Source organism: Lutra lutra, chromosome 16 (genome assembly GCF_902655055.1).
Source record: "Lutra lutra chromosome 16, mLutLut1.2, whole genome shotgun sequence".
In the NCBI taxonomy this organism is placed as follows: Eukaryota; Metazoa; Chordata; class Mammalia; order Carnivora; family Mustelidae; genus Lutra; species Lutra lutra.
This window is the reverse complement of record NC_062293.1, coordinates 40,666,085-40,690,941: the sequence shown is the minus strand read 5'-3', so window position 1 is coordinate 40,690,941 and position 24,857 is coordinate 40,666,085. Positions and strand designations below refer to the sequence as shown.

At 43.7% G+C, this 24,857-nt stretch overlaps 1 protein-coding gene and 2 long non-coding RNA genes across 10 annotated transcripts in view; 2 read left to right on the top strand and 1 right to left on the bottom strand.

The window, feature by feature from the left end:
• Positions 1-6,383: 6,383 nt before the first annotated feature.
• Positions 6,384-11,617, bottom strand: LOC125088096 (uncharacterized). Its single transcript, XR_007123568.1, has 3 exons — positions 11,261-11,617; positions 9,815-9,898; positions 6,384-6,583 (listed from the first exon to the last, which is right to left on the bottom strand). It is a non-coding gene; the product is annotated as an uncharacterized LOC125088096 (long non-coding RNA).
• The window catches only part of RHOT1 (ras homolog family member T1), a 65,891-nt gene continuing 51,897 nt past the window's right edge, over positions 10,864-24,857 (top strand). For 5 of the 8 annotated variants that reach the window (XM_047709098.1, XM_047709102.1, XM_047709096.1 and 2 more), the window contains exon 1: positions 10,903-11,125. In XM_047709098.1, coding sequence (XP_047565054.1) covers positions 11,050-11,125 — 76 coding nt within the window. In that variant the 5' untranslated portion in view covers positions 10,903-11,049. Of the gene's footprint in view, positions 11,126-24,857 lie in introns of all 8 variants that reach the window. The other 3 variants (XM_047709097.1, XM_047709101.1, XM_047709103.1) reach the window with 3 other exon arrangements.
• Positions 13,808-18,778, top strand: LOC125088097 (uncharacterized). Its single transcript, XR_007123569.1, has 3 exons — positions 13,808-13,818; positions 16,373-16,374; positions 18,461-18,778. It is a non-coding gene; the product is annotated as an uncharacterized LOC125088097 (long non-coding RNA).

Below are 24,857 nucleotides of genomic sequence, written 5' to 3'. Positions count from 1 at the left end.
GTGGTGGGTGTAGAGATTACTTAAATAACTTTAAAAACATTGGGTGCCTAAGTGGCTCAGTTGGTTAAGCGGCTGCCTTTGGCTCCGGTCATGATCCCAGAGTCCTGGGATCCAGCCCTGCTCAGCAGGGAGCCTGCTTCTCCCTCTGTCCCTGCTTGTATTCCCTCTCTCACTCTCTCTCTCAGTCAAATAAATGAATAAAGTCTTAAAAAAACAAAAACAAAAACAAAACAAAACAAAAAAGAAAAAAAACAGAGGCCCAGACAGGGGTCAGTGGTTTGCCTAGGACTGGTCAGCTAGCAGAGCAGGGACTGGCCCAGTTTTCCCTCTCTCGAGTCTCTAACCTTAATACCCTCTGATAAGGCCCTGTGTTGAGCCAGGAGCTGGCTTTCCACTGAAGGGACACAGCTAGCCCTAGAGCGATGAGGTACTATTCTTTTCTGGTTGGTGGTGGTAGCGGTTCTCAGTTGAGAATAGTATAGTGGCTTTGGGTTGTCGGAGTAAGGACAAGACCTCTCTCTTTGTGCCAGCTGACCTTTAAAGGGCTCTCTGTTCTCATTTCCTGCATCGTGAAGCTTTTATCTTCTCACCCAGAGTCACCCTGATGTTTGCCCTTTAAAAGTACCAAGACTGAGGGGCGCCTGGGTGGCTCAGTCCTTGAGGGTCTGTGTTCAGCTCAAGTCATGATCCCAGGGTCCTGGAATTGAGCCCGCATCAGGCTCCCTTCTCAGCACGAACCCTGCTTCTCCCTCTCCAGCTCCCCCTCCTTGTGTTCCCTCTCTCGGTCTCTGTCTATCATAAATAAATAAAATCTTTAGGGGCACTGAGTGGCTCAGTGGCTTAAGCCTCTGCCTTCAGCTCAGGTCATGATCTCAGGGTCCTGGGATTGAGCCCCGCATCGGGCTCTCTGCTCAGCAGGGAGCCTGCTTTCCTCTCTCTGCCTGCTTGTGATCTCTCTTTCTCTGTCAAATAAATAAAAAAATAAAGTCTTTAAAAAAATAAAAAATATTTAAAAAATTTTAGAAAAAATCAAAGTACTAAGATTGAGAATTCAGAGCCTAGGGTTTTTAGCATCTTGAGGTGCTTTAGTTAAATACCATCCTATCCAGTGGTTTGAATAATGGGGCCTCTGTGAGCATGGAGTTTGTTGCCTCACCACGTGATTTCTCCAACCCAGAGGGGAAGCATAAGAATCAGAGAGGTAGAGAATGAAGGTCAGTACTCTGCTTCTCGGCTTTTGTCTTGAGCTTTCGGTCTGCAAATCAGCCTTCCAGGACACTGTGGAAAGTGGTACCCTTCCTCAAATGAAACAAAGAAAAATCCTCTAGAATAGAAATAATGAAGCTGAAATGCCAGTGAGTGAAGGACCTTTCACTTGGAACTATACTATGTGGGGGAAGAAATCATCCACAAATGGATCATGGAGTCTGGAAAGTCTGGAAAGACTTCCTATGGGGACACAAAGGCTCATGGGAAGAGCACCGAGGACTCCTGTGGCAGCTTCTCACCTTCTCTGCTGATGTTTCTCTCAAAAGCTTGTGTTTTCTTGAGTAATGTTAGCAACAACGGCCACCTCTGTCTATCTCTCCCTCTCTCTTCCCTTCCACCTCACAGACACTCTTTACCCTCTGGGGAAGAGGCACCTACTGGAGGGAGGCATGGCTGTTCCCATTATTGGGGTCCAGGGCTTTGGGTTCCTAGAAGAACCCCCTACCAACCAGGAAGCCACCACCTTCCTAGGCTCACAGCAACCTCTCATACAATTACATCTTTATGTCCCTTAATTTTCCTCCCTCCAATACATTTTTTTTTTCTGGAAAAGTTTAATCTGAAGACTTTATCTCCCAGCTGATTGCAGAAACTAGCTAGGAAAAGCAACAATGCTGTTCCTTGGAGATACCTCAGGCCCTTTTGCTGTGGTTAAAGGAAAAATCCCTTCCCTGGGGGCACTTGGGGCTTTTGACAGGAAGAGAGAATTTTCCTTCCTATATGCTCAGCTCCATCATTCCCCACTGCCGCCTGAGCCCTTAGCCCCAAACCCAAATTCATCCTCATTCGTAATTGCTCAATTCGGGGTTTGTGTGTTTGAGCCCCACATTGGGTGAAGAGATTACTTCAAAATAAAATATTAAGAGAAAAAAAAAAACCATCCAAAACCCTAGGTGCTGCGTGATTTCGTGTCCTTCCAGAGGAGTCTTCTTTAATTATAATGAGGGTTTTGTCGAAGATTTGTTCTGATTTGGGGTTTACCTCCTAACCAGCCATAAGCTTTCTCAGGACACTGTTTCCCAAGCTTCAGTCTTCTATGTGCCACAACTCTTGTCACACTTGCCTATCCCCTGCACCATGTTTTACTTAATGTTTTTTCCTAAACCAACTCACTAACCCCCTTCAGATACATTCATTTCAAAAGGAAACTTTAAAAAAAAATGATGCGGATAGGCATCAGAATCCTGTGTCTTAAATAAAGGGGTAACCCTAAATATATGTTTCATGGAAAACCAAAACATTGTGAGCGGCTTGGTTCTGTCCTATAAGGCTCTGAATCTTAGGCTTGTTCTGGAGCTGGCTTGCATGTGTTCTCTCTCTCTCTCTTTCTCTTGTGCACGTGCCCACGCACACAGAAGGAGATTAACGGCTGTTATAGATTTACTGAGGCTTTCATCCTGACTTAATTAGGATAGAAACGGAAAAGGGAAAAATATTCTGGCTACAGAGGCCACCATTTCAAGTGTCCCCGCACCATCTACAATTACCCCGTTCCACAACTTAAGGTAACGTGGCCCTGAGAGATGGTGCACTATGGAAGACTGTGTCTTCCCTCCCTGCTCAGGGGAGTCTTTTCACCTTTATTTTTCAAAATTAATATCTCCTGGGGAGAAAGCCTTAAACCTTTGTTCAGGACACAGTGTCTTAGAGTTACCCCAGGATCTTTTCTTCACCACCTTCTGGACAATTAGTACCAAGTTGTGACCCTGGCTTCTGCTTACTCAAATTTTCCCGGGCCCCTCCACTTCCCTCTGCATCTACTGTGGTTCAGACTCTAATCACTTCTCTGACAGATTATTTTGATTTGAGCCTCTCTGTCTCTAGTCAGAACCCCCTTCCCATCTGTTCTCATTCTGCTAACGTGAGTTCCCCTGAACACAAATCAGATGTCACTCCTCCAGTTCAAACTCCCTGGGGGCTCCCCAGTGTCTCCAGCAGAAAGTTCCAGTTCCTACCTCTACTCTTCCCCACCTCTAGCTCTATTTCCTGTCATCCTCCCCCACACACCCTCCACCCCAGCCACCTTGCTTTGTGTCACATCAAATACTTTCGTGAATCCAGTCTACTTCCCCTGTAGTGTGCCCCCCACTGCCCACCTTGTCCAGAGGGAGATCTCTGTTGAAAACGGTGCACAACATGTTTAGATCAGATCAAAGCAGACCCGCTAATAGTAGGAGTTATCAGGAAGGCCCCTCGGGCTAAAACCATGGTATTTTTCCTTAGGAGATCTCTAGGGATATTTGCCTGCTTGCTGGGTTAAGGCATGGTGTGGCCCGGGGGGTCATCTGTTAACACCGTTGGGTAGGAAGAGCAGACTACCAGAGGAATGCAACACAGTCACATCTAAAGATTTAGATGATGAGATGTCACTTCTTGTGGAATGTTTTTGAAAGGGTACAAAGAATGATTTGGAGGATTCTGGTGATGAGATGGGTGCCTAAAGACGCACTGCTTTGTCTATACTAAACCAGTGTTGTTGGTTACTGTGCTCCTCGCGCTGAGCACAGAGCCTCACCCATGGTGGGGACAGTAAATACTTGTGTTTTTTTTTTTTTGTTTTTTAAAGATTTTATTTATTTATCTGACAGATCACAAGTAAGCAGAGAGACAGGCAGAGAAAGAGGGGGAAGCAGGCTCCCTACTTAGCAGAGAGCCCGATGCGGGGACCGATCCCAGGACCCTGAGATCATGACCCAGAGCTGAAGGCAGAGGCTTAACCCAGTGAGCCACCCAGGCGCCCCCAGTAAATACTTGTTAAATGACTTCAGTAATGTGGTATCCTACATTAGTGTCTCAAAGCATTGCTATTCTTCTAAATATTTCTTTTTTTAATTTTTTTTTAGATTTTATTTATTTATTTGAGAAGGAGTGAGAGAGAGAGAGAGAGAGAGAGAGAGAAAACAGTGGCAGGGAGGGGAAGGGAGCAGGGAGTGCGATGTAGGGCTCAATCCCAGGACCCTGGGATCATGACCTGAGCCAAAGGCAGATGCCCACAACTGAGCCACCCAGTTTCTGGTAATTTTATTTTAAATATATAATTATTAAATTAATTATTTAATTTAAATATTTCTGGTAATTTTATTTTAAAAATATAATTATTAAATTAACCTTCACATTTTACAAAAGATAGTTGTACTAAAAATTAATTCATGATCTTTTTTTAAAAAAAAAATTATTTGACAGAGAGAGAGAGATCACATTAGGCAGAGAGGCAGGCAGAGAGAGTGGGGGAAGCAGGCTCCCTGCTGAGCAGAGAGCCCAATATGGGGGCTTGATCCCAGGACCCTGAGATCATGACCTGAGCCAAAGGCAGAGGCTTAACCCACTGAGCCACCCAGGTGCCCAAAAGTTCCAATAATTTTATGCCATACTTAATTTTTTCCCCTATAATTGTATGCTTTTCCATTTTTAACTGTTGTGTAATGTTCCTCTAAATAGAATATGTATAGGTATGTATATTTCTTCTTTGAATTATTTTCTTGGGATATATTTAATTGTCATGATTTCTTTGCAGAAATAAACAGAAATTATAGATTTACTATTCTATGGAATTTTTTTGTTTTGCAGAAATAGACCGTGGCCTAAAAATTTCTGAGAATCACTGGTCAATATTGCAAAGGTTTTAATGTCTTTACAGTGATCAAAAGTTATATTTAAAAAAATTTTTTTCAAAGATTTTATTTATTTATTTGACAGACAAAGATCACAAGTAGGCAGAGAGGCAGGCAGAGAGATAGGAGGAAGCAGGCTCCCTGGTGAGCGGAGAGCCCGATTCGGGGCTTGATCCCAGGACCCTGAGATCATGACCTGAGCCGAAGGCAGAGGCTTTAACCCACTGAGCCACCCCGCTGCCCCTATATTTAAAAAAATTTTAAAAACGTTATATTAAATGCATTTTTGCCTTTTGGAGTTTATAATTTGAGTGGGCAGGCTAATCAGTTTGCCCTTGGAAAAATGACACATGTCAGCAAATGAATTCCAAATTAAACAATGCAGTGAACAGTGATATGTGAGCCTGAACTATGTGTTAAACAATGTGATAAATGTATTTTATCTGGATTTTATTTAATCATCAAAAGAGCCCTATGGGGGCACCTGGGGGGCTCAGTGGGTTAAAGCCTCTGCCTTCGGCTCAGGTCATGATCTCAGGGTCCTGGGATTGAGCCCCGAGTCAGGCTCTCTGCTCACCAGAGAGCTTGCTTCCCTTCCTCTCTCTCTGCCTGCCTCTCTGCCTACTTGTGATCTCTGTCTGTCATATAAATAAATAAAATCTTTAAAAGGAAAAAAAAAAAAAGAGCCTTATGAGATAGCTCCATTTTGCAAATGAGGTTTATGTTTTCAGAGAGGTTCTGTAACTTGCCCAATGTTTGCCTAGCTAGCAAAGTGTTGGAGATGAAATGTAGGCTCCAGAACCCAGGCTCTTACCCATTCCCTAAGGGAATTCAGACCATGTGTGGGGAGGATGGTCTGTGAGGCTTCTCAGTATCAATTATCTCTTTTTTTTTTTAAATTTTATTTATTTGACAGACAGAGATCACGAGTAGGCAGAGAGGCAGGCAGAGAGAGGAGAAGCAGGCTCCCCGTTGAGCAGAGAGCCCAACTCAGGGCTCGATCCCAGGACCCTGAGACCATGACCTGAGCCGAAGGCAGAGGCTCAACCCACTGAGTGACTCAGGTGCCCCATATCAATTATCTCTTAATCGAGGGTTTTTTCTTTACAATCTGTATTTGAAAGGAGCTTAAGAAAATTAAAAAGAAAACTGGATGCAACCTTATCAATATGTGAGGATTTTTTTTAGACAAAAATCAGTCTTTATTATCTTGTTGAGTGTTATAAAAAGTATCCAGTACTTCCATACATAAAATATTCGTTCTTTTTCCAAAAGCTAAAGAGAACCTGTAAAATAAAGCATTTATATGCTGCAGAGTGGAGGATTTTTTTTTTTAGTATAGTTTGACACACAATGTTATATTAGTTTCAAGGGTACAACATAGTGATTCCACAACCCTGTAAATTATGCTGTGTTAACAGATGAGGGTACTATGTGGAAAAATTGCCTTTCAACGTGGTTAGTTTTCAAATGTCTTTTAATAAGTAATTGTGCTGAGTGACAGACCTTCAAGCCCAATCAAGCAAACAGAATCCGTGACCTCTAGAGACCCATCCATGTGACAACGCAGAGGACATGGATGTTTGAACAATGAACCAAGAGCAAGTGCACTGGAAGGCAAGATTAACTATTTACTCTGTATCTAGGCTTTGGACTTTTCCGTTCCACCAGAGCCGGCTTGACAGGAAAAGGAAGAAGTCTTCCTGGACAGAACGGGAGACAAAAATGGAAGTATGAGTGGACAATGAATATTACTTTGGGTTTAAACGTGAGAGGCCAAAGATAAAAGGATCTGAGGAGTGGGACCAGTGCCAGCCCGAGTCTGACTTGGCCTCCTGCCCAGGACTGTGGCTAACTTACCAATCAGAGGCCAGCCTCTTGGTTCCACCCAATGTCAGTCATATTCTACCCACTGGCCCTGGGTGTTTCACTGCCCTGGGATGTAGAGAGAGGGTGTGTGGCAAGTTCCTCCTTTGACAGACATAAAAGATGGATCCTCGGGGCGCCTGGGTGGCTCAGTGGGTTAAGCCTCTGCCTTCGGCTCGGGTCCTGAGATCGAGCCCTGCATCGGGCTCTCTGCTCAGTGGGGAGCCTACTTCTCTCCCCCCACACCCCTGCCTGCCTCTCTGCCTACTTGTGATCTCTGTCTGTCAAATAAATAAATAAAATCTTAAAAAAAAAAAAGATGGATCCTGTTATCTCCTGGCAAAAGTACTTTGTTCAGACCTCCCTGTGTACTCAGCACAGTTGAGGAGGCAGGAAGTTTGTCTTGTGATGGTAGAGCTCCTTCCTAGCAGTGTTCTGGAGGAAAATTCCATCAGGGCCTTCTAGATTCCAATCTGTCTTCTTAGCTCTATCCAATATACTTAATACACAGTAATCAATCTGTAATATCCCAACAGTAAATTCCACTGCCAACAGCTCCATTCCCTGGCTTGTGTTTTGCTGCAGTGTGGCATCACGTGGCTCTACACTTGGGCTCAGGGAAGTGTACGGAAGTCACTTTCTTCACAATTTATTTAATATTTGTAAATCACTGACTACGTACCATGCCCTATTATGAGTATTTTCCTACCGCACTAACACATTTAATCTTTATTAACAATTCCACGAGGTGTTATCACCATTTTGCAGATGAGTTACAGAGAAGTTAAGCAATTTGCTTGATGAGGCACAACTGGTTCCTGGCAAAGCTGAGGTTCAGACCTAGGCAGGCGGACTCCAGAGTCCCAGCTCTTAAACCCTGAGCTATTCTGTCTCTAGGAGGACTTCACAGTGATCCCCGATGGATGCCTGTTAATATCTTGAGAAGAGCATATCAAGGGAGTGAAGGCAGCCAAAACTCCAGAAGTGTAGCTGATCGGGAGATGGAGAGGGGATGTAAAAAGAAACCTACATAGCCCAGGAGGCCCAGACACCCTCTCCCCCACTTTAATGAGTGCTGTTGTCTGTTTGTACTAACAATTAGTTGTTGCCTACTGAAAGTAGTTGTTCGTTCTCTCTATTCTGCAGCTCTTGCGCCTGGATTTTTTTATTTATTTGACAGAGAGAGAGAGAGAGAGAGATCACAAGTAGGCAGAGAGGCAGGCAGAGAGAGAGGGGGAAACATACTCCCTGTTGAGCAGAGAGCCCGATGTGGGGCTCGATCCCAGGACCCCAGGATCATGACCTGAGCCAAAGGCAGAGGCTTTAACCCACTGAGCCACCCAGGTGCCCCTTGAGTCTGGATTTTTATTTTTTTTTTCTTTAAGATTATATTTTTTTTATTTGGTGGCGAAAGCGCAAGAGAGCCCAAGCGGGGGTGGGGGGGGTGGCAGAGGGAGAGGGGAAAAGCAGGCTCCCTACTGAGCAGGGAGCCGACCAGGACCCTGGGATTATGAATCAAGCCAAAGGCAGATGCTCAATGGACTGAGCCACCCAGGCACCCCCGAGTCTGGGTTTCTTAAGTAGGTTTCATTTACAAAGGAGTTCCCAGTATTAACTCTGTGATGTTCCCTGACAGATAAACTCTTCTTAGTCTCCTGCCTTCCAGACATTTCAGCTAATAGAAATGCCAAAGCTGTTGCCCAGCACATATGTACAACACTATGAAGGCCTTGTCTCTTCTGGAGACATGCTTCTGGAGAAGTCCCTCAGAATTAACACTGTCCTCAGCCGGCAATGCTGTTGCTACACTCCTGGGATCAAAAGCCCCCACAAAAGGTGGCTAGGAACAGGCAGTGCCCTAAGGAATTCACCCCTCTGTAAGGGGCCTTTGTCCTTTGTAGTTTAATATTTTTGTCACTTTTTAAAAAAGATTTTATTTATTTATCTGACAGAGAGATAGAGAGCACAGGCAGGCAGAGGAGAGGGAGAAGCAGGCTCTCCGCTGAGCAAGGAGCCCAGTGCGGGGCTCGATCCCCGGCCCTGGGATCATGACCTGCGTTGAAGGCAGCCGTTTAACTGACTGAGCCACCCAGGCGCCCGAGTGTCACTTATTTTTTTAAGAAAAAGTTTTTTCCAGGGCGCCTGGGTGGCTCACTGGGTTAAAGCCTCTGCCTTCGCCTCAGGTCATGATCCCAGGGTTCTGGGATTGAGCCCCGTAGCAGGGAATCTGTTTCCCCCTCTCTCTCTGCCTGCCTCTCTGCCTACTTGTGATCTCTGTCTGTCGAATAAATAAATAAAATCTTTAAAAAAGAAAGTTTTTTCCACATATATCCTTTCATGGGCTCCTCCAAACAATTCCATAAGGTCAGAGGCTGGGAAGAGATGATAGTCTTCATTTGGTAGAGAGGAAACTGAGGCAACAGGTGATGTGATTTGCCCAGAGTCACACACAAAGGATGGCAGAGCCTGAGCTCAGTGTCAGCTGTCCTGCCATTGGCAAGTCAGGGTATCTCTCTGGGTCCTGCTTGTACCTATAGAGTAATGAGATTGGAATAGGTGCTCTGTAGGGGTCTTTTCAATTCAACCATCGTGCAATCCTCTTCCCTGCAAGATCTGATTATCAAGACTCCCGAATTTCACATTTCCATCCATCTTATTTGCATCCATCCCAGAATACGACTTCATTATCTCCCAGCAAGCAGGGAGTGTATCTCTCCTATTTCCCTCCTTATATTACAGAGTATTTTTTGGAAGGGCTTCCTTCTTCTCCTACACTCCTTAGGGACATCATTATACTAAGAGGCAAAATACTCTGGTGGAAGTGTAACAATGTATTTGCCTCAAAACCTGTGGCTTATAACTTCCCAGCGCACTTCACTCTAACAATGGTAGCTGAATCAACAGACCAAGTACGGAGCCTGGGAGCCTCACACTTTACCAAATGTTTGACATGTATTATGTTACTTATTCTTCAAAACCACCTGACTAGGTAAGTATTGTTATCATTATTGTCACATTACAGAATGGACAGGTTGGAGAGGTAAAAGCACTTGCTCGGGATCCCATACCTAATTAGGTAATGGAGTCTGGATTCAATCCCCTGGAGCACGTCAGCAGCTCTTAACCGCTATGCCAACACCCCACGGCTCCTCCTAGGAGAAAAGGGGATTGTATTTTGCACACTTTATTTCCTCTAGAAACTTACTTTGTAATATTTAAGATAGAAAAAAAAGGGCACATTATGCAAAGAGTATTTCCTCATTAATTCTTTCTTCCTTCCTTCCTTTCTTTCTATCTATCTATCTATCTCTCCCACTGTGTGCCAAGCGCTGTTTTAACAGTTGGGATGTAGCGACAAATTCCTCCAGATGGAGAGGGCCAGGAGGAAGTAAGGCAACATTAGAAAAGTCAGTAATAGTTTCTAAGGCAGTGTCACCTATGTGTCTAGCATTATGTTCAGCAAGCCTAACTAAAGATAATTATCAGAAAACCTTGCTCCAAGGAAACGACAGAAAGTGGCTTCGTTTGGTTTAGAAACTAAGTTTGGCTTAGCGCAGAGGAAAGTCATTTAGTTTGCTACAAAGAAATGAATCTTTTTACAAGGACAAGGTAAAGAAGAATGTCATTGTTTAGAACTGTATTTTGTAAGCATCACAGACACAAAAGGAACCAGGGTGATGGTTTATGGGTAGTGAAAAAAGGCTCTATCCCGGGAGCCGGTCACCCTTTCATCGATGAAGCATTTTCTGAGGGCTATGTCCTATGACGCTACTGAAAACCTGGTAGGCAGGTCGCTGCTCTCCCGGAGATTATAGTCCGGTGAGAATATTCCCGTCCTGAGTCACTGCCAGGCTCTAGCTATGTGACCTTGGACAAGTACCTTCTCCGGCCCCAATTCTGCAAAATAAATGGGGTCAGACTAGCGGATCTGCCGTTCAAATTCCCAGTCCCCGGCGGTATCCGCGGTCCCCCTACCCGGCGGCTGGGAGAAGGGTGGGCGAGGCGTCCCCGCCCCGCGCTGCGGCTGGCCGGACGCCGGGGGGCGCCGCTCAGGCCCAGAGAGCGTTCGCGTTCGGAAAGTGCTTGTCCCTCGCGGCGCCCCGTCGGCCCCGCCGCCCGTGGAGCCGGAGGAGGCGGAGCTGGAGCTGTCCCGGCTCCCGAGCGGGGAAGCAGCGGAGGAGGCGGCTCGGCGGGCCCCAGCCGACGATCGGGCCGGGCGGCGGGGGAGGCTGGCAGGCGGTACCCGCAGCGCTGGGAGAGCGGCGCCGCGGGGTGGGCGCTCCCGGAGAGAGGTGTCCGCTCCATGCGTGCGGGCCGAGTCCGGCCCCTGCGAGCCGCCGACATGAAGAAAGACGTGCGGATCCTGCTGGTGGGAGAACGTGAGTCCGCTCGCCGGGGCCCTTGCAGCCCCAGCCGCCCCGGGCCTGCTCGCCCCTCTCCGCGCGCTCGGGCCTCCCAGCCCCTTAGCGCTCCCCTTCCCGCGGCCCGCAGGCGGCCTCAACCTCTCGGCTCACCCGGGCCCTCCTAACACCTCCCGCTCCTGACCCCCAGTCGTCCTCGCCAGCCTTGTCCCCACGAGTCTCTGACCGCCGGGCTCATCCCTCCGAAGGTCCTCTCCTCCTTTTCCGCTTGGAATCCTTTCCTCGTGGGCCTCAAAGCGTTTCCGAGGCCGCTTCCTTTTCAGAGCCTCTTGTCTTCCGTGGAGATTCGCTTGTCACTGCCAGGCAGGTGCTGATACAGGCCGGCTGACCAATTGGGATAGCGTGAACCGGCTCCCGGGGAAGCTAGGGGGAGGGGTGCAGAACTGTTCGACTTGCCGGCAAGGTCAGGGTTCTGGGTTTTTGGTTTTTGGTTTTGTTTTGTTTTGTTTTGTTTGGTGCTCGCAATCTTCTCACCCTCTAGACATTCACTTCAAGGTATGGAGCGTTTTCGGCGTTCCTTGCACTTTGCATTGGAATAACTCCCGCTATCCTCGATATTTCCCCCCAAATTTACTCTCAACTTCAAGTTACACAAGCGCTCAATGAATGAATAATTATTTGGGGAGGGTTCTTTAGTTGAGAGAATTATTGTCACCAAAAAGCCTAGTCGTCCCCCTCCCTTCCCCTTCCCCTTTAAGCAATATTTATTGGATAGCTACTTGGTAAATTTGTAAGTAACAGGCACACAGGAGACCCAAACTGACACATACACATAAGACCCCCTAGAAATTCTTAGATTTCACCTTTTGAAGATATAATAAAGGAGAAATGCCTTCCGTTCACTGACTTGGGGACAGAACAACAGGGACTTCTTGATAGCAGTTGGCTAGTTACATGACTCATTTGGTAGGACTAAAATAGGAAAGTGGGCTGGGAGGACTGAATTGCTTGTTTGTACATTAGTTAATGCTCTGCCATTGATGTTTTGAAGCATTCTGTTTCAAACCCCATTTCATCCTAGAGTAGCTTCTCCAGGTCACTGTGATGCGCTCCAAGGAAGAAAGCTAACACATTTTTACCCTCTTCTGGAGTATTCTTTGATAGTCATTGAAATCTCTGTTCACCTGCTGTTTGGAGAAGTCTTTAAAATCAGAATTTGGAAGGAAGCTTGGCCTGATACAGTTTACTTTTGTTTGCCGTTGTGAAATTTAGTCTTTCTTTATAACTATATCTTGATCTGTATTTTGCATGGATTTCCTTGACAAAGTTCAGGAGGGTGTTACTTAACGTATGATTCATACTGATGCATTTGGAATAAGGTAGGGAAGGTGAGTGGATGAGCCACTTAAAAAGCTGATCCTTAACTGTGTCATAAAATAGCTTTATAGTACAGTAATTGTAATACTAATTTTCTGAAGGCAAAAACCCTATGTTTTGGTTTTATTTTGGAATATGGGAAGCAATTACAAATAATTAGTCTGTAAAACATCTAAATAGAAATGCTATATGTATGTAAGATACATTGTCCGGCCTTAGGGCATTTATTTATTTTTTTTTTAAGATTTTATTTATTTATTTGACAGAGAGAGATCACAGTAGACAGAGAGGCAGGCAGAGAGAGAGAGGGAAGCAGGCTCCCTGCTGAGCAGAGAGCCCCATGCGGGACTTGATCCCAGGACCCTGAGATCATGACCTGAGCTGAAGGCAGCAGCTTAACCCACTGAGCCACCCAGGCGCCCCGGCCTTAGGGCATTTAAATGAAAGTGTTTACAGTATTACTTAGAAATACATAAAAAGAACTCAAAATTTGTTTGAAAAATTAAATCCATGTTCTGCAGGTATGAAAGCAAATAGGAGAGTTAAGAAAAGTGTGCATGGGCGCCTGGGTGGCTCAGTGGGTTGAGCCTCTGCCTTCGGCTCGGGTCGTGGTCTCAGGGTCCTGGGATTGAGTCCCACATCGGGCTCTCTGCTCATCGGAGAGCCTGCTCCCCCCTCTCTCTCTGCCTGCCTCTCTGCCTACTTGTGATTTCTTTCTCTGTGTGTCAAATAAATAAATAAAATCTTTAAAAAAAAAAAAAAAAAAGAAAAGTGTGCATGCATGAGTTTTTTGGTCACAGGGAGAACCTGACCTAAAAGACAGCCTTAGTTTTCAAGAAAGAGATTTTTCTTGAAAAGGTTTGTACCAAAAGCTTTAGGCAAGTTACCATATGTATAATTTTTTTTCCCATTTAAAACTTAAGAATTAGACTTAATATGAAAGGTGTAATTTTAATTAAATTAAAAGGTGATATTTTGGGGGGGGAATGTTTGAAGAATTATAGGATTTAATGTAAATATTTGACAGTTATTAGCCTAGCTGTCAAATACCACCTTAAATGCTGAGTAAATATAAATGTGACCAAGACTATTTTAATAAATAAAAAAAATATAAACTGGTCTAACACATGGATTTATCAGGAAGCCCACTTTTTAAGGTAAAAGTGGTAGTAATTTAGTTGTCATTTTAAGATGGTTAAGGGGAATAGGAAAAAAAAAAAAAAGGAGCTTCATCTCTGATATTGTTGTAAAGTCTGTTCCTTCTCTATTGCTTCAGTATATTTTACTGCTGTTACTGCCTCTGAACCACACAGCAGCATCTTCATTCACTGAAGGTCCCAAAGAGTTGTGAATAGTTTCAACATTCTGTTGGCTGAACCTATCCTGTACTCTGGAGATGAAATGGATCTTTTCTTGGCCCATCCAGAACCTGGATTCTGATCTATCCAGGCTTAAATGCCTACTAATTGCTTACTGTCTCTTTAGTTCTTAGGTCAAAGAATTTAGATTGTCTATAAATTTTAAGGTATTTATTTGCGGAGAAATCCAAAGTGTTTTAAATATCTGCACCTTATCTTTTTTCTTTTTTTTTAAGATTTTTATTTATTTATTTGACAGAGATCACAAGTAGGCAGAGAGAGGCAGGCAAAGAGAGAAAGGAGGAAGCAGGCTCCCCGCTGAGCAGAGAGCCCAATGCAGGGCTTGATCCCAGGACCCCGAGATCATGACCTGAGCCAAAGGCAGAGGCTTTAACCCACTGAGCTACCCAGGCATCCCTCTGCACCTTATCTTAATAATATTGAACATGATAAGGTCCATTCAGGCCACGTTAAAAGTCAGTTGCCATTCTTTAAACAAAACAAAATTTCTTAAATCGTTAAAAATACAACCACGCAAAACTTAGTTCTTCAGGTTATGATTTTTCATGCTCACATTCTTTGGCCAGCATTTGTATTTAGCTAGATTTGCATAACTATGCTTAACAGTTGTCCTTATTGCAATAAAATTAGCATGAACCTCAGTGGCCTTTTGTCTAAATCATGTAGCTACATTAAAAGTACACAAGATCTAGTTTCAGTGAAGTCTTGTTTTTAAATAGAGATATGTTTGTCTTTACTGGTCAAATCATTAAGAAAGTGGAACTGTTACCCTCTTTTTAAATGAATCTGGTGGCTCTATTTTTTTTGTTTTTTTTTTTTTTAAGATTTTACTTATTTATTTGACAGATCACAAGTAGGCAGAGAGGCGGGGTGGGGGGGGGGGGAGCAGGCTCCCTGCTGAGCAGAGAGCCCGATTCGGGGCTCGATCCCAAGACCCTGAGATCATGACCTGAGCCGAGGCAGAGGCTTAACCCACTGAGGCACCCAGGCTCCCCGAATCTGTAACACAGTATGTCTAACTGATTAGTTTATCATCGAAACTAGTTCAAGCCAAACTTGCTCAGGCTTCAGTTGGCTCTGGCCTAGGCTTTTGTAATATCTCTCCTTAACTGGTCTCCCTGCTTCTAATTCCATCTATTCTCTATGTAACAGGCAGAGTCATCTTTAAAAAATATCTCAGATCCTGTTACCCATTTTTGAAATTCTTTGATGATTTCTAATTTGACTTAGAATGAAGTCCAGACTTTTTAATGCAGGCCTGCCAAGTCCATCACAATCTGACCCTTGGTTTACTCGTGCACTGCTCTCTACTGCTGTCTTGACAAGAAGGCCCTGACTCAGGCAATTCTTCCCTGTGTATTTTTCACTTGATTTTTGGGATGGATAGTAAGCTTCATGAGGGCAGAGGCTGTGTCTTATTCATTGCTGTATCCCCAGTGCCTAGAGTCGGCCTGGTGCAAAGTAGGCAGTCAAATGCAGTTGACCCTGAAACAACATGGGTTTGAACAGTGTGGGTCCATTGATACGGGGATTTTTTTATGGTACAGTACTGTAAATGTATTTTCTTATGATTTTTCTTTTATTTTTTTTAAGATTTTATTTATTTATGACAGAGATCACAAGTAGGCAGAGAGGCAGGCAGAGAGAGAGGGGGAAGCAGGCTCCCTGCTGAGCAGAGAGCCCGATGCGGGGCTCGATCCCAGGACCCCGAGATCATGACCTGAGCTGAAGGCAGAGGCTTAACCACACTGAGCCACCCAGGCGCCCCTCTTATGATTTTCTTAATCACATTTTTTTCTAAAGCTTACTTTATTGTAAGAATATAATATATAATACATAATACATATAACATACAAAATATGTATTAATAGACTATGTCATCAGTAAGGCTTCCAGTCAACAGTAGTTATTAGTAGTTAAGTTTTGGGGAGTCAAAAATTATCTGAGGATTTGGGACTGCTGGGGATATGGGGAGTTGGTTGGTGCCTTTAACCTCTGCGTTGTTCAAAGACCACCTGTAGTTTTTTGTTTTTTGAGAGAGAGAGAGTGTGTGCAAGCGAACTGGGAGGGAGGGGTGCTGATGCAGAGAGAGAGAATCCCAACCAGGCTCCGTGCTCAGTGCAGAGTTGGTTTCGGGGCTTAATCTCATGACCCTGAGATCATGACTTGAGCCAAAATCAAGAGTGGGACGCTTAACCTGCTGAGCCATCCAGGTGCTCCAGGTCATCCGTAGCTTTTGGAAGAATGAATGAGTTCAAGTTAGTTCCATTTATTTAGCCTTTCCTTGTTTTCCAAACCAGTCCTCTTAGTCATAAACATTTGACCATTCTCCTTTCTTAAATCCAGTCTGATGTGTGGTTATTGTTAGCATTTGAGGGCAGCATTCGTCCAGTGTCTTGTTCCAGGTCCTCAGCTTGGTTTTGCCTGGGAGAGTCCTGTGTTCTGGCAGTAAAGTAGACCAGTGATTTCTAATGACGGTGTCATGTCTATTCCGTGTCTTGGCTGCCAGCAGTTAATATTCTTGTCAGAAGACGTCAGCTACTACTTGAAATACCAGCAGTCATCTTAGTGGGTTGGGGAAAGATCCTTCAGGCATAAAGTAGGAATAAGAATCAAAGAAACTGGGCCGCCTGGGTGGCTCGGTGGGTTGAGGCCTCTGCCTTTGGCTCAGGTCATGGTCCCAGGGTCCTGGGATCGAGCCCCTTGTTGGGCTTTCTGCTCAGCGGGGAGCCTGCTTCCCTTCCTCCCTGCCTGCCTCTGCCTACTTGTGATCTCTGTCTGTCAAATAAATAAATAAAAATCTTTAAATAAAATAAAAAAGAATCAAACTTCAGTAATAAGCTAGCATTTATGTTGTTAGGAAAAAAACTTTTTGCACTCCCTTTATTTTTTTTTAAAAGATTCTATGTCTTTGTTTGACAGAGATCACGAGTAGACAGAGCGGGGGTGGGTGGGGGGAAGCAGGCACCCCGCTGAGCAGAGAGCCGGATTTGGGGCTCTATCCCAGGACCCTGGGATCATGACCTGAGCTGAAGGCAGAGGCTTTAACCCACTGAGCCACCCAGGACCCCCCTGCAGTCCCTTTAAAGCCATATTGCTTTCCATTCTGGTCTTTGTTAAATCCTCCAGTTTCAATTATACTGTGTTTAGTACCTGGGTGACAGTTTGTGACCAAGGATATTCAACCCTAGTCTGAAGAGTCTCTTTGTTCTTAGGAAGTTTGTTCTATGTCATTCTTGCATGTGTATCACACATCTGTCTTTTGGTTCCTCTGGCACTGGTTGAGCGCTAGGGTTGATCTAGTGCAAAGGACAGGGATGGATCGTGACGTTTGTTCTCCTGCAGCCCAAATAGTTTGCATGTGGTCAATGAAATTTTCCTTTGGAACAGTACTCAGCTATTGCCCCAAATGGTAAAGTTTCCCAGTTAAAATTGTAACTCCATAGTCACCCTCCTCATCCCTGTATATTCTAATTATGAAATTTAGGAAGAGCCAACAAGGCTACGTAAGGAGCAGCAGATAAAAATGAGGAGTAGGTCCCTTTACCACTTGAAACACGGGGTGTTTGTTAACAAGAGAAATAGCCAATATGGCTGGTAAGATGGTAATTAGAACCAAAAAATGTTATTTCCGCTTCATGAATATTAGGAATTTGCTGTCATTTAGAACTAGATGTTCAAAAGATGTGATGAAAAGACAAAGAAATTTTTAGCCTGGATGAATCTCGATAATTTGTTCTATAGTGATGAGTTGTGTTTCCCGTGGATGACCTACTTAGAAGCATGGAGTCTCAGGCAGCGCTGGGGCATGTTGTGTTGAACTGATCAGGAGGCCTTCCCTCTCTGGGGATAATTGTGACCGTGCCTTTTGTTTTTAGAGATTACTTCAGTGTTTCTCAGGCAAAAGAGAGGAAGTAGAGACTGTTAGGTGGCTGGCTAACAATAATTCTTTGTTCTCCATATTAATATTTTTGTTAAATATCTTTCAATTATATTTTTACATATCTTTTATTAATAAATTATTTGTTATAAAATTATGTAAGTATATATGGTATTTGTATTAAATGTAAAATTTAATGGGTACAGTAATGAGAGAAGTTCGTTCCTTTATGGAAATTATTATTTTTTCTTTTAAGATTTTATTTATTTATTTGACAGACAGAGATCACAAATAGGCAGAGAGGCAGGCAGAGAGAGAGGAAGGGAAGCAGGCTCCCCGCCAAGCAGAGAGCCCAACGCGGGGCTCGATCCCAGAACCCTGGGATCATGACCTGAGCCGAAGGCAGAGGCTTTAACCCACTGAGCCACCCAGGCACCCCTATGGAAATTATATTTGAAGCTATTGAAAATATGTAGTCTTTATACTCAGATCTGCCATTGTCGAGGGGCGTTTTGGATTGTAGGCTTGTTCAAATAGTTTTTAAAATTTAATATTCTAAAATGTTTTCATTGTTTTTAAGGTACTCATTTGTTTCTCAGTTAAAATTAGTCTAAAATTAGTGGCCTATTGTAATTTTAAACCTGCTGCTTCCCTATTTCTTTTATGGTCTCATTCAGGGTTAGGTGGTTAGGCCTTAAAGGAAACAAAAAGCTCTAGTTTCTTAACTAGAATCAAATCTGCCAGTCTTTTATTAGTTAAAGTAGCTATCATCATACTGCTCTTCCAAAAGGAAACTCAAAATGATACTAATGAAAATGTACTCATTTTCTCCCCAAGTTCACTGTAATCTCTCTCTTGCTCTAATTTTCAACATTTTTTTTAAAAGAGGAAATCCCCTTGGATTTTTATGTGGGAGAGATTCCTGTTTTTTGATTTTTAAAAGGCCTACAGTACAGTTACTTCAGAAAGTAGATGGAATTGTTATGTTGCAGGGAATACTAAACCGCCTCAGATTTTTTTTTAACAGGTGAGGCAGAATATGAATGAGTAAATAAATAAAAGTACCACACTCTAAGTGGTAGTATCCATAAAAAGAGCTCAAATTGGGGGCACCTGGGTGGCTCGGTGGGTTAAAGCTTCTGCCTTTGGCTTAGGTCAAGATCCCAGGGTCCTGGGATGGAGCCCCGCACTGGGGGGGGGGTATCTGCTCGGCGGGGAGCCTGCTTCCCCCCCTCTCTCTGCCTGCCTCTCTGCCTGCTTAGATCTCCGTCAAATGAATAAAATCTTTAAAAAAAAAAAAAGCTCAAATTGAATGATTCTCACGTTTGGCGCCACCATCTGTATGTCTGTATGATCAAGCGTAGTAGATCAATTGTTGTAGTTATGGTGCCCTTTTCTCCTGCCGGGGGTTTTCCTCCTCTGTCCCTGAGGCCTGCCCTGTTGGAATGGAGCTGGTGGCAGGTTTGTACTTGGGCCGGAGCCTGCTGCTGCGCTGGTGGTCAGAGCTGCCTTGTTGAGAGTGGTGAAGAAATCGGAATGTCCTCAGAATGTTGGTCTTTCCCTTCTGAAACTATCCCTGGGAATGTAAGGGGTCCATGGGAAAAGCAGACAGGGACAATGGCCAGGAAAAAGGTTGTTCTCATGAGTTTTAAGCAGAGAGATGAGGAAGAATGGATGACATGGAAGGGTTGTGGTGAGGGAGGGGACTTTAAAAGTAACGTGGAATGCCTGTTGAAGGCCTGCGTGGTTGTAAGGAGCAGTAAGTCTTTCGTTTTCTTGGAAATTAATAGGCCTTTTAATGTTGGTGTTTGACTTCATTTTGATCATTTTGTTGAACATTTCCAGTTATGGATTAAAAGTTTGTTTTTTGTTTTTGTTTTATTTTTGTTAAACATTTCCAGTTGTGGATTAAAAGGTTTCTTCTGAAACTGGTGAGGGTTTTGTAGTGGTGGGATACAAGCAGAATTTTAAAATGGTAATTCTAGGGCCCCCTGGGTGGCTCAGTCATTAAGCATCTGCCTTTGGCTCAGGTCATGATCCCAGGATCCTGAGATCGAACCCCACCTTGGGTTCCCTGCTCAGCGGGAAGCCTGCTTCTCCCTCCCCCTGCTCATGTTCTCTCTCTCTCTCCCCCCTCAAATAAAATCTGATAAAAAAATAAAAAAGTGGGCGCCTGGGTGGCTCAGTGGGTTAAGCCGCTGCCTTCGGCTCAGGTCATGATCTCGGGGTCCTGGGATCGAGTCCCGCATCGGGTTCTCTGCTCGGCAGAGATCCTGCTTCCCTCTCTCTCTCTCTGCCTGCCTCTCCATCTACTTGTGATCTCTCTCTGTCAAATAAATAAATAAAATCTTAAAAAAAAAAATAAAAAATTAAAAAATTAAAAAGGTAATTCTAAAAAGGGGATTGTGAGAGGAATCAAGGTCTGAAAGGTATTAACACAGACAGGTTTCTCAAGGACCAAGCAAGTATCAAGAAGCATCTGAGTTATTGAGCATCTGATTCATTTTTCCCATTCTTAACATAGTTGATCAACAATAAGAATGTAGAGATGTAAGAGCTCTGCAGAAATGGAACAGTTTCTGGGAACATCTGTGCTGGTGTTAGCTGTGGGTTTTTGGAGACACTAGGAAAAAAAAGACATCTCTACGCGGGTGAGAAAGACCCAGAAGTTCAAAGATTACAGGAATTGTACAAGCATTGGCTCTTCTGGAAGGTTTGTTGTTTTTAGTACTTGGGAGTTTTATTACTTATTAAAACAGCGTATAGTACAGGGCCTGGTGGACTTCACTGGACTCACAGCAGAGGCAACCTCCTGTCAGGTAACCCACAGATAGCCCTGCTGTGTGTTGCCTTAAACTAGACATCACCACTCTTTGCAAGGAACTTTATTAGGGCTCTTTCCCAAATGCATCCTTCTTGCTCTGCAGCAGCTTCAGTTGCCAAGAGTAAAAAATAGGCGGAAGGTCCAAGTTCTAGGTTTTCTGAAGCGGCAATAAGGCAGTAGCTTGGTTCATGTTCAGGTAACTGTTTGGCCTCCACTGTGCGTAACCATGTGCATATCAGTAATTAGAATGGACTACTGTGGATTTGGAGATGAATGTTACCTTGAGCTAGCTGAAGGGTTGGGGTTTCTGGGACCCTAAATAAGGCCACGCTGAAAGGAGTTACTTAAGGAAAAAAGTTATGAAATGCTGGTTGTTAGTCAGCAAGTTCTAGAAATTTCTGGACCCCATATTGCCTTGGAGAGTCCTACCTTGTTCTTATTGCTAGGTGAATGTTCCTGACAAATCACTTTCCCATACACGAAATAGATCACAGATGCAGTTTGGGGATCTGTCTGCCATTGTTGGGGTACTCTAAGGTACATCACTCTAAGGTACATGTAATGTGCACTTTTTCATCTGTTACAGGCCAGTCTTCTAAGGTGTGCTGCATGATAGTGTAGATTAATCACAGAGCATATAAGCATTGATAGCATCTAGTCTTTTTTTTTTTTTTAAACTGATGAGAAAATTGGGGCCCAGAGAGTCAGTGACAACTCAAGGTTATACTGCTAATTAGAAAGCTGATTCCCAAATCCAAATTATCTGGCCCATTCTAGTGCTCACTTAACTCCTTTAATTTAAACTGTGATCATGATCATCACGACAAATGTCATTTGTGTATTTAATGTTTGCCAGGTGTTGTGCTGAGCATTATGTATCTGTCATTGTAATTAACCCTCTTACCAACTCACCAGCAGCTGTTCAGCGTTATATAGATGAGTAAACTCAGGCTTGAAGACTTGCCTGGGGAAACACAGCTAGTAAGCGCTGGGACTAAGATTTCTGTCTAGTCTTGGCTGATTCCAAAGCCTTTTTTTTTTTTTTCTTTTTTTTTGGTGAAATATTTATATCAAAGGTATAAAGTATAATATAACAAATACCCATCACTTAAAGAAGACATTACCAATCAGTTGAAGCCCCTTGTATTTCCTTCTCTTTCTCTCAAAAGGAAACAACCACTTTCCTAAATTTTTTTTTTTTAAGATTTTATTTATTTATTTGACAGAAAGAGACAGCGAGAAAGGAAACACAAGCAGGGGGAGAAGGTGAGGGAGAGGCAGAAGCAGGCTTCCCGCTGATCAGGGAGACTGCCCTGGGGCTGGATCCCAGGATCCTGGGATCATGACCTGTTCCAAAGGCAGACACTTAATGATTGAGCCACCCAGGTGCCCCAGTTTCCTAAATTTCAAATCTGTGCTCTTAACCACTAAGCTGTAAGTTGCATTTACTAAGAGCATTTCCTAGGAGCTAAGATTCAGTAATGAGCAAGAAAGACACATTCTCTGCCCTTGTGGAATTTCCTGTGGGTGATAATGAAATTCTTGTTCCTTAGTCTTTCCAGACACTCAGTAGCTGGTAGGAAAAGTAAAGTTTTCATCAAGGAGGTCTAGGAAGTCCTTCAGGAGATCACTGGTGATATGCTGGATGTTTGCCTAGATGTTATACATGCACAGTACTGTCTTTAGAACCTACGTGTCTTAGCTCATTACTCAGTTTTTCCTCCTTGAGACCAAACCATACACTGCTTTTATGGGCTTTTTTATTTTCTGCTATGTTTAGAGCAGAAAATATCCCTTTCTCTTCCCACCTTTCCCTGCCCCTTTCCCTTTTTTCAAGCACGATTGAGCATAGCACTTGATCCCTAACTCTCTCATAGCAGTTTTATCTATCTTGTTTAATACATTTTCCATATTATCCTACAGAGTATGTAAGTTTAAACTTTGTACTTGGAAGACAGTCACGTAAATACTGAGCAAATGAATTGGTAGGAGTCTGCACAGGGAAGATGGGTCATGTAGAACCATAAGTTAATACTGTCTGTATGATCTTCCAGTGGTTTTTTTCCCCTAGTTTGTCCAGACATGAGCAAATATGCCAGAATGGAACTTGTACTCTTGGATAGAAGGTCTGTTGCAGTGTTTCTCAGTTTTTGAGCCATCTCTACTTATCATAAATACAAAACTGTCATGTCCTCTTCATTCTGACAATTTTCTGAGTGTTCTACAATTCAGTTCAATTTTGACACTACCCTGGGTTAGCATCAGATCCTATAAGTTAAAGTCCAAGGTCCCCAACAAGATTACCCTTACTTTATTATTTTTTTTGAAGATTGTATTTACTTATTTGACAGAGCACAAGCAGAGGGAGCGGCAGGCAAAGGGAGAGGGAGAAGCAGGCTCCCTGCAGAGCAGGGAGCCGGATGTGGGGCTCGATCCCAGGACCCTGAGATCATGACCTGAGCCAAAGGCAGATGCTTAACTGACTGAGCCACCCAGGTGTCCTTACCCTTACTTTAGACCCCAGCTACAACTGGGGTCCCTAGATTACCCACACTTCTTGGCTGACTACAAGTTTGGAGCTTCCTACAACCCCCTTAGGTTTGATAATTCACTAGAACAACTCACAGAACTCAGGAGAGTGCTATACTTACATTTACACAAATGAACAGCCAGATTAAGAGGTATGTAGGGCAAGGTCTTGTAGGATCCTGAGCATGGGAGCATCTGTCCTCATGGAGTCAGAGTGTGCCACCTTCCTGGTTCATCATTATGTTCACCAACTAGGAAGCTCCCCTGAGCTTTGATGTCCAGAGTTTTTTTTTTATGGGGATTCATTATGTAGACATGATTGATTAAATCATTGACTATGTGATTGAACTCAATCTGTGGGCTCACTCTGGCCTTCACCCTACCAGCTGCTGGGTTTTGGGGTGGGGCTGAAAATTCCAACCCACTAATCGCATGGTTGGTTTTTGCGACAACCAGTCCCCATCCTAAAGCTCTCTAGGCCCTCCTGTCTAATCAGGATAAACTCAAGTTTGTTGAAAGAGACTGTAACAAAAGATACTCCTATCACCTAGGAACTTCCAAGGGGTTTTGAAGCTCTGTGCCAGGAACTGGGTGGGGACAAAGACCAGATGGATTCTTTATTACTATCATGCCCTCCTTTAATATTATTGGCAATTTCAACGTTAATTGCACAGAGTAATTTTAGAATTACTTAGAATTTAGTAATTTTAGAATGTATTTTTCCCCTCAGAAGTTACTCTACTGTTCATAGCTCTTCAGCTGCTGTTAAGAAAAACTTTGAATGGGGGCACCTGGGTGGCTCAGTGGGTTAAAGCCTCTGCCTTCAGCTCAGGTCGTAATCCCAGGGTCCTGGGATGGAGCCCTGCTTTGGGCTTTCTGCTCAGCGGGGAGCCTGCTTCCCCACCCCCGCCTGCCTCTCTGCCAACTTGTGATCTCTCTCTCCCTCTGTCAAATAATTAAATAAAATTAAAAAAAAAAAAGAAAAGAAAAACTTTGAATGGGATAGTTCCAGAAGCTCCACGAGGTAGAACTTAATTTCCTAAATGGCAGGGCTGAAACGATAGCAATGCTGTTGTGCTTGGGCGAGGAGAAAGTAAGTCAGATAATTCAGTCTGGCTGCTGTGCTAGAGGTCTTTCTCCCACTCATATAAAATTAGAAAATTCAGTTCGTTATCAAATATTTGATTATTACGTTACTGTAGATGCAGACATGTTAAGTATGTACCTTGTATTCATAACAGTTTAGTGTTCAGTTATGTGGCACAGAAGTAGTCCAAAGAAGGAAAGGGAGGGCTGCAGTCGCCCTGGGATGTCTTTAGGGAAGAGGGAGAATTTGTGCTGCCCTTGAGAGATGGTTAACATTTGGAAAAGCAGAGGAGGGAGAGGGAACGATGTGTTAGATGAAGAAAACCATGTGAGGAGGCAAGATCCATAATAACCTGTTTGTGCTTACACAGAGCAGAATGGCCTTATTTGAGCAAACCATGCATGTGGAAATAGTGGGAAATGAGATTAGATAGATGAGGTGGCATTAAATTATGCATGATTTTTAAAGGCCAGCAGAATGTTTCACCTTGATGTGGTAGGTAATTGAGAGTCAAGGCTTTTGATCAGATGAGTTAGAAAATGAAAAGATGTCTAAGAGAGAGGGGTTGCCATTTGTATTCTAATGGATTTTAATAAGAGGAGAGGTTGGAGGAAGGGATAGAAAATATCCTAATTATAGAAAGGTGGGAATGGAGAGGAAGGAATTAATATTAA